Source organism: Motacilla alba, chromosome 19 (assembly GCF_015832195.1).
Source record: "Motacilla alba alba isolate MOTALB_02 chromosome 19, Motacilla_alba_V1.0_pri, whole genome shotgun sequence".
Classification (NCBI taxonomy): Eukaryota; Metazoa; Chordata; class Aves; order Passeriformes; family Motacillidae; genus Motacilla; species Motacilla alba.
The window spans coordinates 7480627-7497603 of record NC_052034.1 but is presented as its reverse complement, the minus strand read 5'-3'; the positions used below and the strand labels follow the sequence as shown (position 1 = coordinate 7497603).

The 16977-nt window shown below is 45.0% G+C and overlaps 1 protein-coding gene across 3 annotated transcripts in view; it reads right to left on the bottom strand.

Moving 5' to 3' along the window:
* The window catches only part of LOC119709698 (protein spinster homolog 2-like), a 135131-nt gene extending 125400 nt beyond the window's left edge, over window positions 1-9731 (bottom strand). For all 3 annotated transcript variants that reach the window (XR_005259409.1, XR_005259410.1, XM_038157766.1), the window contains exon 1: window positions 9268-9731. Coding sequence is in view for 1 of the 3 variants with exons in the window: in XM_038157766.1 (XP_038013694.1) it covers window positions 9268-9562 (295 nt within the window). In the remaining 2 variants the exon portion in view is untranslated. The remainder of the gene's footprint in view (window positions 1-9267) is intronic.
* Between the last annotated feature and the right edge of the window lie 7246 nt (window positions 9732-16977).

Below are 16977 nucleotides of genomic sequence, written 5' to 3'. Positions count from 1 at the left end.
TTTTCATTAGGGATTGAGTATTTGCTTGTGCAGTCTGTATGTAAGTGCAAATGAGCACAGGGACCACAATTCCTCTCATTTAAAGGAGAAAAATAAAATCTTCCTTGTCTTAATACCAGCTGGGAATAAAACAGGCAAACACCAGATATTAACTGATCAGCACATTGTTCTTACAGTCAAAAATCAATGACTAGAAGCCAATACTTGGCATTTTCTGTACCTTGTTATAGGAAAGTCAGCATGGAGAGATTAAAGTTGGCCATTGCAAGCACTATTACTCAGGTACTTTGGTACTTCTGAGTTATAAATTCCTGGAAAATTGCAAAGGAAAAAAAAAGTCTCATATCCTAATACTATTACATTAAATAATTTTTTGTCCTCTATCTTCTCTTCCCCATGAGAAAAGGAACTAATACATCCAAGATGGAGCTGATCAGGAACTGTCAGTTTTAATCAGAGCTCTGTAGCTGTCAGTCACCAGTGGCCCTTGGGTATTTTGTTTCCTGAATATATAAAAGATTGTTATCCTGAAAGTTAGTCAGCATTTCTGGCTGCTAGACGGAAATAACAAGACTATTAGAAATGTTTTAACACTGGTATAACTGCAGCAGAATTTGAGTTCTAATAGCTCAGCACACCAACACAGGCAATGACCCCTCCTTATGAGCCACACTAGTGCAATAGAAATAATTTCTCCTTATTGCATAGTTTGCACTGTTGGTATTTATTAATAGTGTTGCAATTCTGTATTAATTATTATTTAGCACTGAGAACACACCTGAAACTGCACAAAATTAGTGCCTGGCCCGAAGTGCTTCAGCAGCTCTGATTCAGCATCCCATAAGCAACATTTCAACCACCAACCTGCTCAGGGACTGAGGCCTGGACAGCAGTGGCACTTGGTCAGCTGATGTCACATCAAATTATTCACATCCTACAGCTTGGGACAGCCAAGCCCCAGTGGGTCTGGCTGAGACAAAGTTTACAAGCACCAGTCTGATGGAAAAAAACACCCAACACTAAAGGCAACGTGAAAATGAGAATACAGTATCTTATGCAAAATTATTAGAAAAGCAACCCTGTCCTAGTCTCCCATTTTCAAATGAAAAGTCTCACTGAGGAGGAACAGAGCAAGAGCACACAGTGATTTGTGAACTTCCCAAACTGCCCACCTGGTAGGAAAGCTGTACTAAAGCAGCTGCCTAAGCCAGGATTAAAAGCAAAACTTCCAAGGTCATCACCACCACACAGGCACAAATCATGAAATGCAAACGTGACAGACAGAGAGAAGTGAAAATCGCAAATCAACAGCAGGGCAAGACCCCCCCACCTTTCAGATCCATAGTGCTTTATTGGCAAACCCTCCTGAGGGATCACTTCTCTGAAAATGAGAATATGCAGAGAGCACAGATCAGCAAATCCCAGCACAGCCATGGGAATCAGAGGTAACCTTCAGGCAGGTTTAATTCAGGCCCTGCAGACTTCACACAGACACCAGTCCTGCTGCCACTGTCAGTTCACCCATTTTTGTTGTTTTCCGTGTTGCCAAGAACACAGAGCTGTATTCTAAGACAATAATGACATGTTACTAATACAAATAGAGAAAATAGGAAGCTATGAAACAAATAATTAACTGTGATCTGTTATTTACATAATTATTGGCAGAAGCCTGAACAAGGAGGAAGATGGATTACTGCAGTTTTGGTTCAGTGCAGCCTTAAAACAAAAAAAATTAAACAAAAAATCATCACATGCCAAGGCTGAAAGGATTTTCATTCCAGCATGGGGCTCTCTCACTCTGCCAGCCAAACTCCAAGCTGTTACTGCAGCTATTCTCCAGATAAACACTGGTCTTTTCCCCCTGCTCTTCTGTTCACCTACTGCAGTTGCTGGCCACCAGCAGAAGTAAAAGAAATGTATTTAATAAAAAAACCCAAGAAAAAGAAACAAACAAAAAATCTCTATAGGAGATAATATTGCTCACCAACAGCATAACCCTGGTATATTCATATTGCTCAAGCCTGAACTTAGGAAAGGCAAGGCATAAAGCCTAGTTTTTCTTCTTTATTTCTCTCCCTTCTCTAAAGCTAAAATTGCTCTATGATTTCAATTGTGGCAGGAGACCAGTTCTGGAGAAGGAGGATTGATTGATACCTATCTCCTCAAAACCAGAAGTACAGAATAGGTGGGATGATGATCCCACAACATGCTCTATTGCTGTCTAGAAGGTTCAGCCTGACAGAAGAATTCCATTCCTTATTCTGTCATTTTATATAGTGAGAGATAACATGGTAGTTCCAGCCATGCCTTGTGCAGAAGCTTCCCTGAAACACACAGCACCATGAAGAGTGGAAAGAGCCAGCAGAGCATCCTGAACAGCTCATTCAGGAGCCTTCCAAAAGAAACCTTCAGCCACTCCTGACTGGTGACAGGTCCAAAGTCATGACCTCAAGTGGGAAAGATGCCACATCCCTTCAGTCAGCCAGGATCCCTTGCATTCTCATCCTCCTGATTTTTTAGGTACTGTTGTAAAACCAGGAGCACAGATATTAGTGCTCCCTGCCTTTCACTTCCTTTCCCTGCAACCCTACAGAAATAGCTGGGTTACATCAGACAAAAACACACTCAAAATAACAATGAAAACAGATGTGTCAAGAAAAGAAAAGCCATGCACAAAATACCTGCTGTGCTCAGCAGTTCAGCAGTTCTAGGTGGGTACTCGTCCAGTCGATGAATCGCAGGGTGAGAGGTTTTACAGCACCAAAGTCAAAGGGGGCATCTAGTACTTAAAAACTCAGTAGTAATGACTGGGGGATTGTTGTTTGGTTTGGGTTGTTTGGGGGTTTCTTTCTCTAATTTTGCCCCTACCTGTCTCAGATTTGCCTCTCGATTTTCAGACCAAGAATTTCAGACCAGTTCACCAAAAATGCAATTTACAGGAGAAGTCCATGCCAAGATGTGTACTCAAAGCTTCTCTGGAAACCATGAGGTGTTGTTCACCTCACTTACACCTCTCTGGGCTCTGAGCCCAAGCCCATTTTGCTCAGCTCCTATTAACTTCCCTGGCCCCTTAGGCACCTCACAGGTTCTTTGTAGAACTCATTTTGCACACACACATTTTTTCTAGAACACTCGTCACCCTACATCCACAGTGCCAATTTCCACAGAACTCTCTCAGCAAGAAGGGCATCATCCTCCTTTATCCATTTCCAACAGACATCTTCATCCTTTCTCCTGTGATGCTCATCATGTTTGGAAGATGCTGTTTGTAAACTCTTGTTGAAAGCTGCCCTTTTCTTCCCTCCTCACCCCTTAGCTATACTGCCTACCAAAAAGCCACATCTGCCCATCTTCTGGGATCCCTCCCACTGACCAGTGCTGCCTCTTGTGTCCCTCTGACTCTCCACCCTTGGCCTGCAGCTCTCTGGTGTATCCTGGAGACATGGAGACAGATGTGGACTATAAGCACTTTGGGTGCACCACCTGATTCCACAGAAGCTGCACAACAATGTCCTGGTCTATAATACACATCAAGCAATGATGATACAAACAAGCAACTCAGAAGGGTGCTGATCTCTGGAGTTCCTAATTTTTATCTGTCAAATAAAAGCATAGTCTCCCATTGAATCTCCTGAAGAGGTACAAGGAGCTTTTCCTGATAGTTATAAGGAACCTCAAGACCTTTACAAACCTTATTTGATGTAAGTGATACATTATAACACCTTTCAACCACAAGTTCCTCAGCAATTGAAATACCAAGCAAGAGCTATGGGATTTTGTATTGCAGGAAAAGTCACCAGTTTTTAACAATACCTGTTCAAATTTATAACCCATCCTGCTACGTCATCAGCAGCTTATTTGCTTCTCATGCACAGTGTACCAGAAAAAATGAAGAGTAAATGTTCTCAGTTAGTCCCATTTATTAGAATTTCACCCTCTTGCAGCTTGGTATGGTATTTTTAAAGTTTGAAGGAATGATTACAGATTTCCCACACTTTTGACCAGAGAAGCTTTATCACAAAGCTTCTGGTGTTGACAGTCACAGAGATCAAGGGACTGGTAAGATCATTACATTATTCTTAAGAACACACTCAATATTTATGAGTATATTAACTCCATGTAATAAAGGCCACATTCTCTGGCTGTGATGCCTTGGATGCTTTGGGGATAAAATTAATCAACATGCATGAAAGAGGATCTCAGAGTCAAACAGGAAAATCTGCACATAATAACAAAGATAGTTAGTATCTGGCAAACCTACAGCACAAGGAAGAAAAAATACTATGATTAAACATAATAAGACTTCACTTGAAATGTAAAATACTCTGGAACAAATCCTGCCAACTCGCATAAGAATCAACAAAGAGGAAGCAGCAGCCTTTGCAGTAAAGCCCATCACACAGGGAAAACAACACTAGAGAACAAGATGCTGCGGCACAGTCCCCATCATTGTGCTGCAGAGCACTTTCTGTCTCCTGCTTGTGAAGTGCATGAGGTTCAAGTCTAACTTCTGCTCCCAAAGCAGGACTAGTTGAATTTTGAGTCAGTAGCAGGTCCCTGCTGCCCAAGCGAAACACTGTCATCCTTTCACACACGCTCACATGTGTGAACTGGCAGCACTGCTGCCTCAAGTTCATTCAGTCAGTATAATTTTCTAATATTTTCCAGCATTACAGCTCTTCCAGAGCTGTGTCCTGGGTGCTTGCACTGCCTCTGAATACTTCCCTCCCTGAAGCTATGAGCACTGAGCATAGTCTTGTTACAAGGGGAGAAGAGGCTCTTTTTATCCCATTCCCTGTGAATTCTCTGACTACATTCAATAAGAAACACTCAGTGGGGCACCATGTTACTATCAGAAATGTGAGCTCACAAATAAAAATCAGCAGTTTTGGCTCACAACCTCTTGAATGTCTTTGTACTTGAGAGTTAGTGCTGAACCTTTCCTAACCCTTCAGCTGTAGTCTGTACTACATAGTTGTAAACTTGACTTTCAACTTTCAGCGATCATTTGCATATGTGTATCTTCAAAGAATGGCATTTGATTTGCAACTATGTGTTGTAATGAGAGGCTAATTAACACAAATACAGTTATTAGCAAGTTGCAGACATTTAAAGGATAAAACCAGCAGACCAAAGTCTGTGACGTACTGTGTTACAGGGATGGAGAACCTCAAGGATGAACTGATACCAGCCAAGGCTCTGCCCCTAACTCCATTACCACAGGCAAATCACTGACATTCTGCAACTTGGTTTCCCCTTCTGTAGTGGGATAGTGAGACTCATTTACTTTGCTGGGTAGTTCTCCAGCTTAATTAAATCATTACCTTTAAATTAAAGCACTACAGAAATGCCAGGAAGTAGCATCTGAATTAGAAGGTGGAGGTGACACCCTAATGAAGCAAGACTATTTTCATCGTCAACAGCAGGCACAGTAAAAGGTCACCCACAGTATAATTGTGAAACCACATTCCAAGCTTCTGAAGGCAAGATGACTTTTCCCAAAACTTCATTAAGGAAGAAGATATGTCCTAGCATCATGGGATGGCTGAAATCCTGCAGTTCCACAGGAAATCTGCAATGGTTTCATTACTTTTGTTTCCCTCTTGTTTGCTATCCTAACAGCAGCGAAACAGCACAACGTTTGAAAGAATGCTTTCTCCACAGGCAACTGTTATCAGTGTGGTCAAAGACCTATTAAGAACATTGCAGAGGATCATTTCCCTTCAGGTTGGTAATGCTCAGGACTGATTGAGTTTTCAGTCTTTTCTTTACAAGAGCCACAGTAGCGGCACTGGCACTTTTTGCCTGGCATAGCTTCTCCCAAATATCAGTATGTTCCAACATACTCCAAACGTGCTGGAAATTTCCAACTCTTTGTAAACATAAGGACCTTCTTGAAATACCCACTACTGCTGTGCAGACTCTTTAAGTACTGGAAGAAAGTTATTCTAAAACCTTAGAAACAGGCCAGTCTTCAGTGGAGGCCCATTTTCATCATGTATTCCCAAAAAAGCTGCAAACTTAGTGTCAGGTGTGAAGCTGTGTATGCCCTGTATCTTGGAAACTGCCCTCAAGTCTGTCCCAGATACCAAAAAGGCATATCCCATCATAAACTCATTTAGTCCATACTGGGAAGTCATTAAACCAAAACCAGGAAAACAGGCAGCTACTTCCTTGTGTGTTGCACTTGAAAAAAAAAGATTACCCAAAACCAACTCATTATACACAATGTTTATGTGTCCAGAGTGTAAACACCAAGAAATAACACATTTGCTGTTTGCTTTGTAGCAATGCAAAAGCTTTTACTTTTAAGGGCAAGATGTGCTATAGGACAGGTCAGCCTAGTTCTCTGTATTACGTAAGATGCTCTTACATTGACTGGATTGCATGCTATCCAGCTTCTGTGAGGCTGTGTTAGAAAACAGTGCAAGATACTCAGCAAATTACAACTGGAAATAACTCTGTATATGATTTTTCCCCCAGGAAATAAATACATACTTGCATATACTTCATATATAATATATACATATATATTCATACACACACTAAATATATACTTGCTTTTTCTTATACTTTTTGGCCAACCAAAATGATTGCAACTAAACTAAGTTCTCAAATAAGACAGAAGATGTACGTGGAGTATTGTGCCCATACAGCTGGATACTCTGTTTGCTTACGTCTGTCTGTCTGTCAGCTGCCTGCTAATTGCTTTTGAGGCCACTGACCTGCCTTTGACTAAATTTGACAGCACGAAGAAGTCCCAAAGCTTCCAACACTTTCATTTTAAAAAAAATGGTCGGGTAGATGCAACTCTTATAAGACAAGAAGAGAAAGGCTAATGACAAAGGTCAACTTATTTGACATCAGAGAATCCACAGCAGGATCACCCTGGAGACAAATCCTCAGGAACCAGTTTCCATTGGAACTGCTGCTCTTCTAACACTTGCTTCAAATAGAGCTGGAACCAAAAATTAATTCCAGTTCTCACAACAGTCCACTGGCCTTAGGTAAATCATAACTTCTGATGCCACTTCCCCTGCCATAACGTGGCTGGTGTTAAAATCCCTCATTACGTTGCTGCAACAATTCATATTTGAAATGTACTTTGAAGGTCTGGAGAGTTGTATTTACTAATTATTACCTGTCTTGAGACATGAGCTGCATATTCAAAGCGCTAGCTTGATTCACCTGCAAGTGCACATCACATAAGCATGAGGTATGCACTAAGACTCAAAATACAAAAGTAAAGATTACTTTTAGAGGAGACTTTATAATCAAGTCAGTTTTGAGCTCAAAACATATAATTTTTATTACCACAACTCTTCCATTACACTGGATTTAAATTATTTCATGCTTTAGATTAGCACTTTATATAACACCAGTTTGAAAAGTAAATACCAATTGACAGAAGACAAAAAGCCCATGCAAAGTTTGATTCTGCCCCCAAAGGCAAGTCTGATGTCTGAGATCTTAAACCTTTGATATCAAGCTGAATGTTAAAAGATAAGTTCCACAGGGCAGTTATTGACACAGTAATACCAGAGCTTGTCCTAGAAACACCAGCAATCACAGCACTGGGTTTGGCAATGCCACGTTACAGTAAGCAGGCATTTTTATCTTCTGCTTGGTCAGGCACCTTCCAGCCTTTCCAGAAAAGAAGATGCTTTCAGTTCTTGCAGGCAGTAAAATCAGATGGCAAAGGTCTCGGTGGAAGTGCTAGAGCAAATAGATGAACTCAATGTGATTTTTTTTTCTTTTTTAAAGAATGCATGATGGGGGGAATAGCTTCCTAAAAAGGAAACTTCCTATGCATTAAAGGTGCTTTGTAGAAAAACTCCACTTAGAGAGATTCCTATTTGAGGGCAAGGGAGCACACTACAATTTCCTTCAATAATAACAGGTTAACCTTCTATCCTCAAGCTTCCTTCTGTAACAGACTGACTACCAGCTGAGTACCTAATATCTTCCAATACTGGCCTTTACATTTCCTGAAGGAACAAGCCACATCTAAAAAGAAAAACAAAAAAGCCACAATGGTTCCAGCTAAATTCTCCTTCTAATCCTCCCCATCTCCCTACTCCAGACAAAATAAATACAACCTAGTCAATTTATTCCAACAACAGTGACTTAGATTTATGTCCCTTGCTCTCTATCACTGCCCTACAAACATATATTATTTTAATGTAGTATAAACAAATATTGGATTTGCTTAACACCACATTGAGTCCTAGTGATTAAAACATATATATGCATAGAGAAAAATTTATACATGCATAAACCCCTTTGTAAGCTCTGAAGATAAAATTATCAGTATTGCCAAACAGAGAATATGTATTATATTCTAATGACATGAGACAGTTGATTACCAACAAGCCTACTTCATTTCTAATTAGAAAAAGTTCAGTGATGATCTTCTTCCCTGCTGTTATTGCCTGACAAGAATAAACAAGGAGTCCTCTCTAGGGATGGCACAGTAAACATCCAAACAGACATTTGCTTTGGAGCTTCGCTTCGCAGTAGTAGTAAGTACTGAGGAACATAGTGGTTCACACACTATGGCTGGTCACACATCCACCAGCGCACGATTTAAAGTGTTTACCTTAAAAAAACCGAGCTTTGCAAAGTGCATTGCAGCTGCCCAGCCGCTCCTCCTGCGCCCGCTCCTGCCAGCTCTGCTGTCACCTGCTCGGGAGTTCTGCAGGGAAGGGACCCTCCTTGGCACAGGGCTGAAGGGCAGCCGGCTGTTCCGGGCTGGACGCACTCCGCAGAAACAAAGCAAAGGGGATTTGCTTCGCTGCGATTCTCACCCAAGGACACGCATGTGTCCCCCCGCGTGGCAGCAGGCTGTGTCTCCGGCCGCAGCTGCACCTGTCGCCCGCAGCGCTCACCCTGCGCCGGGATCGATAGCGCGTCTGCCGCCACCCCGGACCTCGCCGAGCGCCCTCCGCTCCCACCGCGCTGCAGACACCGTCCCTCCCGAATCCACCGAGCACCGGCTCCGCCATCGAGCCCACACAAACAAAGGGCGCTCCTCTTATTTTCGATAAAATTCACACAAACTAGAGAACAATACCGGAGGGGCCGCACAATGGGCACCGGCCGCGCCGCATCCCTCACGCCATCCCTCCTCTCCAGCCCCGGCACGGCGGGCGAGCCCCGCTGACCCGAGCCCGGGACAGCCCTGGGGACGGCGGCGGCTGCACCGTGCCCGGGAAGGGCTGTCCCCGGGCAGCGGGGGATGCCCTCACAGCCGCGGGGTGCGCTCACCTGCCACGGTGTACCGGTCCAGGTAGTTGAGCACGTTGCCCACACTGAGGATGCCGGCCGCCGCTACCCGGGCCCGGCCGAGGGTCGGCGCCTTGCGGAGGGCGGCGGAGCGGTCGGGGTGCTTGCCGGCCGCCGGGGGGTTCATCCTGCCCGACAGGGTCTGCACCTCGCCCTCGGCACCCCGGCCGCAGCAGCCCCGCTCGCCGTCCTCCTCCTCCTCCTCGTCGCCAGCTCGGAGCCGCCCGCCGCAGACCGGGCTGCTGCCGGAGGAGCCGTCGCTTTCCAGGCACATCATGGGCTGCGGGAGGGAACCTCGGCGTGCGGGAGCCCGGGCGGGGAGACCGATGGACGGACGGACAGACGGACGGAGAGGGCGAGCGGAGCGCGCTCAGCGCCGCATCCCGCGGTCGCCCCGAGCCTGCCCGGGACAGGCCGGCTCTGACAGCCCGGGCGGGGCCGGGGCCGGCGGGGCGGGCCCGGGAAAGGCTCCGCCTGTGCCCCGCCTCGCCTCGGCCGCCGTGCGCGCCCCGCCCCAGCGGCGCCGGGGGGTCCTGCGGCCGGCCCGGGGCGGCGCAGCGGGGCGGCTCCTCCGCCGCCCTTGAAGCGGCCCTAGCAGGTGCCCCCTCAGCCGTGCTCTGCACCGGCCCTTCAGCCGTCCGCGGACCAGCCCGTGGGGGTGTCCCCTCAGGGCGCTTCCTCGTCCCTCCTCAGACCGGCCCCGAGGGGTCCGTCAGCCGCTTAGGTGGGCACCTCATCTCTTTTCAGTGTGGCCCTGAGGGTGTCCCTCCAGCACCCCCCAGGTGCCCTGAGGGAATCCCTCAGCCCAGCCAGGTCCTCCCTCAGCCCGCCTCAGACTGGCTATGACGGGCGGATCCTCAGAAAGCTCAGCTCGGCCCTGAGGGGATCCCCCCTCAGCCCAGCCCGGGCGTGAGGAGGCTTTTCCTCTGTCTGCCTCAGGTGATCCCCTCAGCCCGGCTGTGAGGGGGTTCTCCCTCAGCTCACCTCAGCCGCGCCCCTCAGCCCGGGAGAGGCCGGGTCTGACCTACCCAGCATCACCAGAGCAGTGGGTCATGGAATGGATTTCCTTTATCTGCCTTTATTATTCTTCAGCACTGCGCAACGAGCTTCAAACACACGGGTGGGCGGTAGTGTGGAGGTAGCTGGAAGAAAAACAAACCCACCAAACAAAATCAATGGCTCCAGCACTACGGGCTTGTACCCAACAATGAACTCCATGTGGGTTGTGCAGGCCCACCCTCAGATGTGGGTTTTAAGAATACATCTGTCCAAAAGTTCTCCTTGCCTGTCCTGAGTGCCCAGAGCTGTCTCCTGGGCAGGGAAGGGACAGTGCGATGCAGGGCGAGGGCTTGCTGGCTCGCTGGGATGTGCCACAGACCTCACAACTTCCTGCTTGGCCCCAGATGATTTTCCTACTGCACAAAAGTAGCTTCAGGAACAACACACATCTTCAAAGGAAGTAAAATTGCTCTGGAGTTCCCCCCACTGCAAACAGTTCCATCCCGCTCCCTATAAAGTTCCACCTTTGAGCTAAGAACGGCCAAGAAACATTTCATTTCAAAAGGAGAATCTTCAAAGAGATAAAAGTGTTCACAAGCAAAGTGGCTCCAGCCTGTCATACCTGTCATAAAACTACAAAAGGTAACTAAAACCAGAGAAATAAAAAGACTGCTGGAGAGCCAACACATGTCCAAAACTGGCATGTTACAATTTCAGATTTCTCTCAGTTTGTTGATATTACCTTAGAAAATGTGTTGTGATTAAAGCCTTTGTCTCTCGGGTATTTAAACAAATCCCCCCTGCCTTTCTCTGAGGAGCGCAGAGCTGCTCGCAGCACAGCCCGTGTGTGTGTGCTCAGCACACCTGGCTGTGTCACACCCTGCCACCAATGACACCAGATTCAGACTATGCCAGAAATCCGGTGAGATACCACCAGTGTATCCCTCAGGATGCTACCAGAGAAAAGGGCACTTTTTGGTGAGTCACCTGCAATTCAGGGCTGTTTGTGCAACACCGCTGAGGAAAGGAGCAAACACCATTTCCGGTGATAGGTGACACTCCCAAACAGTGAGAGGTGACAATTTCACATTGGGAATGGGTCTGCACAGACGTTCCAGAGTGCATTTCAGTAACAGAAACAACATATCTGGTTTAATGATAATGTTCACGTTGACTTATTGAAATGTAGGGGATCATTTTTTGCTCCATAGCAGCATCTGCAGTTCCGATGTATTTGGGAACAGCTATATTGACAAAAGTGCTTATTCATGCCCCCACTCATTTCAGAATTCTAGTGGTGTACCTAATTTGGTTAAGTGACAGCACTCACACGTTATTTAGTCCAAAAGAAAACACACAAACAAACCAAACAAACAAAAACCAAACCAACCAAAACCAACAGAAAATGGTAGAACTGAAAAAAAGAAAAAAAAAAAGAAAAAAAAAAGGAAAAAAAAAGGAAGACTGTAAGAAAAAGGAAAAAATAAGTGAAATGGCTTCACAAGGACCATTTGGCTGGCTCAGCAGTGGAGGCAAAACTCAGGGTTTTTTAACTTATCAGGCACTAAACACAGCTGAAGTGCCACTTCAAGGAGTCCCACAGAGAGCAGCCAAAGTGTCCAGGAGCCCTGAGATACAAATGGTCTGCTCCACAGTCTATTTTACTCTTTGCTATTAGACTCTCGCAGTCTGTTTTCTCACTGCTTGGTCTACCCCAGGCTCTGCACACAGAAAACAGTGTTCAGAAGATGTCAATGAGATTAAAAGGTAGGGTAAATTAAAGACCTTAGTCTCTTGAGTCAGATGGTTCTGCTGAAAGCAGATAAGAGAGCACAGTTTTCTTAAGGAACAGGTGTTTAATTTCAGTTTTCTTTTCATTTAACCAGTATCAAGCACACAAACACGGCTAACGCTGGAGCCATGCTGGCTTGATGCACATTAGAATAACTGCCTAAAAAGACTAGGGAGTGACTTCTCCAAATCTCCTCAATCCAGCAAATCCCCAAGAGAAGAAAAAATCATCCCAAACACCAACTTACTATTAAAGGCCAACATATATGTCCCAAAGTTCAGGCAGACTTCTGACGGCCATTGAACATGGGGCAATGCAGGACCCAGCTGAAGGAGCATGCAAGAGCATCCTTTTATTCCTGATGCAGGGAGAAGTTTCAGCTCAGAGACAACCACAGATACAGCACAAAGACATTGGTTGGGCAGTGAATTATGTGGACACACAGGGTCCTGCAGCCAACCCTAACACCTTCCACTGTACATGGAAAACTCACAGACACGGACGATGCCAGTGCACCCATGTCACGAGATTTATGTAAAGAGAAAGCAGAAGGAACTGGAAAAAGTGTAATAGAATGGTCCTTACTGGCAGGATGAATCATATAACTGAACTGCTTTTAAGAGGAACAGGATAGATTCTAGCTCAGGGATATTGCTGGGCTTGGCTGTTACAGGGTATTGAGAGGCAGGTTGATTACACTGTGCAAGTTCTAACATGGGGAGAAAAATGCCAGTTTAAAGAGCTCTAATCAAGGGGGGAAAGGCATAGCAAGAACCAGAACAATGCTGAGAGCTGGAATTTTAAAAATTTCTAATGAATCATCTGGTTCATATTTGTTACAGAGTGATTATCCTCCTACAAAATACTAAAGAAGGAGTCTTTCTGTCCTCTGATCCAGGTTTGATTGCCTTTCTAGAAAGTGCATGATTGAATTCAAGATGAGCCATTGCACTCCCTGCAGAGAGAATGGGCTGTAATTTGATGATACAGGAGCTCGGGCTAGCTGGGTTGAAGTCCTAGCCCTCAAGATACCAGTTCTTACTCTGCTTACCAAGCACGCATTTTCTGCACCTGCCTCAGTCATTAGATTGATCTGAGAACAGCCCTCGGAAAGCACATGACAACAACCTATTCTTGAAATGGGGACTGCAGAACAGGAGTGTCCACAGAGCCCAGGTGACAAAGATGGACAGCATCCTCCTGGTACTGGGGATACTAAGTTTTGTCTAAAAGCTGGGAATCTCCTTCATACTGGGATCACTACCAAGAGGTATGTGGATACATTGGAAAGCAAGTCTGAACTCAGCTAGCTCATCTTCCAGCTTCTTCCACATTAGGCATGTCATCTCTACTCCAGAATGAGCCCTGCCTAGTTCCTGCAGAGTCAAGTGAACATTAGTAGCACGGAGAGAATTAGCAGCCTTCCTGGTCTCTGAGAGCCCCTCAGCCCGTACCCCATCCCTGTCTGGTACCAGTGGCCACAAACACAATGTCTGCGTGAGACCAAAGCAAATCAGGCACTAGTCCCGTGCTGAGGGAACTTGCAGGTATCTGGCTGCATATTCAGTGAGGAAAGAACAGACTCACTTGTTAGTAGCCCTGCTCTCTCCCAGGGCAGTCAACAGAGTGTATCCCTTCAGGGATTATTTTCTTCCTTTCAGTATTTTGTTAGTATCTTAAAAGCTTGAAAATGTTTATTTTAGTTTATCCTCGTCTGCACTTATTGATTTTTCCTCATCTCCAGAGTTCTAGAGAGGGTCAGTATGAGCAGAAGTGCTTCTGTTTGACAACAGAATTTATCTTTGAGGAAACAAACCCACATTTGCCAGTGCACCAATGTTAACTTCAGTGACATAGCTTATCCAGGGGCTGTTCCTGGTCTGCAGGAAGGTTACGAGCTGACTCTCACCTTCTCTCCCAAGGGAACATGGCTGTTTGCAGAGAAGAATGGGGAGCTGCACCACCTGTGGAAGGCAAACCCCAGGTGATTGATAACCAGGCTGGTTCTTACCTAGTTTAAGCAGTTACTGGAGGCTGAGGAACTGGACCATCACAAGAACATTACATTGCCCTTTTGGAAATAATGGAAATTAGCCTAGCTTGTTTCAAATCCAGTTTTATTCTTCAGTTAGTAAAAATCTTGGGGAAAAGCCCCCCCCCTTTTTTTTTTTTGTCTTCAGAAAGTCACAACAATCTCTAAACCGGAGAGAATCAAATGGCTGAAGTCTCCCTGAAGTAATGCTTTGCCAAAATTTACATCAGAGTAGCCCCTACCATTATCAGGAGCAGTAACTGCATATGACAGTCTAACATACTCAACTGTAAATAATTATGACTCAATGCTATTATTGTCCTTTTCCTGTTTTGCTTTATCTGTTTCAAAATCAGGACTCAAACACAGCCACACAGAGACACACAGTTTCTCACTTAAGAAAAACAGAGCTACACAGAGTACCACATACAGGATCCCAAACCCCAGATTTTGGGTTATCCAGATATAAGCCTAAAACTGATGAAATTCCATGAAAAGTCATATTACCAGGTGGTCATTGAGGCTGTGAAGGCAAAACACAGGACAATGACACAACTGTCTCTAGCACTGTGAATTCTTGGGCTTCAAACAGATTGCAGCTCTGCAGAACAAGAATCACAACCCTGCAATTCCTTCCACCCTGCATTCCCATTATGCCCATGGTTATACCATGGCTTCTTTTCTCTTCACAAATTTTTCAGCTGAATTAACCTGTGTTACTGACACTTGATATCACACAGTAGCATTTACAAACTCATCCAGCTCAGAGGTTTCTTGTGAGATACTGTACCAGGGAGACATGACAAGGATCAAACAGCTCTCCCAAGGCAGTGAAGGAGGATATACATTAACACATATCTCCATGTTTTCCAGCACTCACTCTCTCAGACAGGCTCTGTGCTCTAAACTACCTCTGGAGACCACCCTCTGGATCTTGTTATTTAATGCATTCAATGGTCATTGATGTGAATAACCTTCTGGTCATCATCCCTCTCCCTCTACATTCACATATGACACATCTCGCTGAGGAGAGCTCTGGACACTGACCATGGCACCTCCAGAACAATTTCATTAAGCAAAGAAGATACAAACAGTGCTCCAAGATGCACAGAAGTTTTAATATCTCTCAGAAGCCAAATTAGACAATATTGAAAGTGTAGCAGTGTTTTAATTCCTTGAATTCAACAGCAACATGATGGAGGCAAAGACAGTGAATCAAAAGAAAAATCCATGAACAGAGGCTGGCATTGCCAGGCCCAGTTCTCTTCTGATCCTCACACTGTTGTGCCTGAAAAGATAAATTGGATGCAGAAGAAGCTGTATTTCCATAAAAGCATTTAGCTTTTGCAACAATATGAGCAGCTGCTCTCACCCTCCACTACAATCCTACATAAATGCTGGAATATTTGTTTGTAACTTTTTCAGTTACAACATTTGTATAATGTTCCAGACTGCCTTGCAGAGAATAGCTCATGCCAACCAAAACCAAATTAAAGGGAAAAAAACCAAAAAAGTCCCACAGAAAAAAAACCCAACAAACCCAAGCACTCTAAACAGCCCTGTTCTCTCCACTCCCAGAGGCAGTTGGTACAGAAGGCAAACTCTGCTACTGCCCTTTGTGATGTCTTCGAAAATGGCCTTTGATGTTCAGGTTTGTTGAATGCCATGATCCATTTCTAGAAGTCCTTGCCTTCATTATACTCAGAGGAATCCTAATGCTCCAAATAAATGGAGTTTGTGGTGTCACCTCAAGTCCCAGCAGGGACTACAATTACTAGTGTGCCACATTTTTGGCAAGTTTTGTTCCGTTTGAATGAAGGATGTAGACTCTGAACTTCTGCCTCTGCCCACTGCAGCAGTCGGATTCTGCAGATGATAAGATGCATCTTTGCCTTTAGCCCCACTTCTCAGAACTGCCAAATACTTGAGGTCTGATTAACTAGTATTTAAGAACCCAGTGTGGAATGGATAGCTACAGAAATAGCATTCTTGCACTACCCCAGCATTTTAGGAAGAGACTGCCAGATCCATGTGGGAGCAGAGGAATCCTAAAACAATAAGGGCAGACCCAGCAGTTACCAATTCATAAACAGCTTCCTGGCATCTTACAAAAGGGTTCAAGCCATGAGAAGGGGATTCTTGCAAAAACATTAACAGGAACGTTTCCACTGCTTTGCTTTGCCCACGTGAGGACAGGTAAAAGATGCAGTCACACAGCGTGGAACAGGCTGGAACTGTACAGCTCTGTGTGCTTTACTCAATCAAATTGACTTAACTCATTTAAAGAGAAAATTTCCTCCAGCACCTTGGAAAATTCTGGATTAATACTAGCAGCTCTAATTAGGACTGAGCATCAATTGCCCCAGACTTTGTAGTGAAAATTGCAAGACCCTGGTCCCATAACATCATGTGCTTTATGTTAGTACATCATCAGGGTCACTTGAATTTAGAGGGCTCTAAGCAGACTGAAGCATTTCCAGTTAAACAGAATACATCTACAACCTCATCACCCAAAGGGTCAATCTGGGCTTTCTGAAGAGGGGGTTATTTTATTTCACACTTAGTAATTTTCATGCCTTTTCAGCATTTACAGTGAAGCCATTTGGTTTACAATAGGATATTGGGAATGCAGCCTTCTAGACTACCAGCAGTTACATCCTGGGACTGAATGGCTGCCCACAATTCTGGGAGACAGGATTTGACAACCAGGTAGATAGGATGGAAGAACCAGCAGCTGTTCCTAGTGGTTCTACACTTAGTTCAGCAGTTTCAAGCTCTGAAGCCACACTGGGGACTGATTCACTTGATCAAACAGAACAGAACATGCAGGGGTTTCTTCACTGGTGTGTTGCCCTGCCCAGCTTGTAAG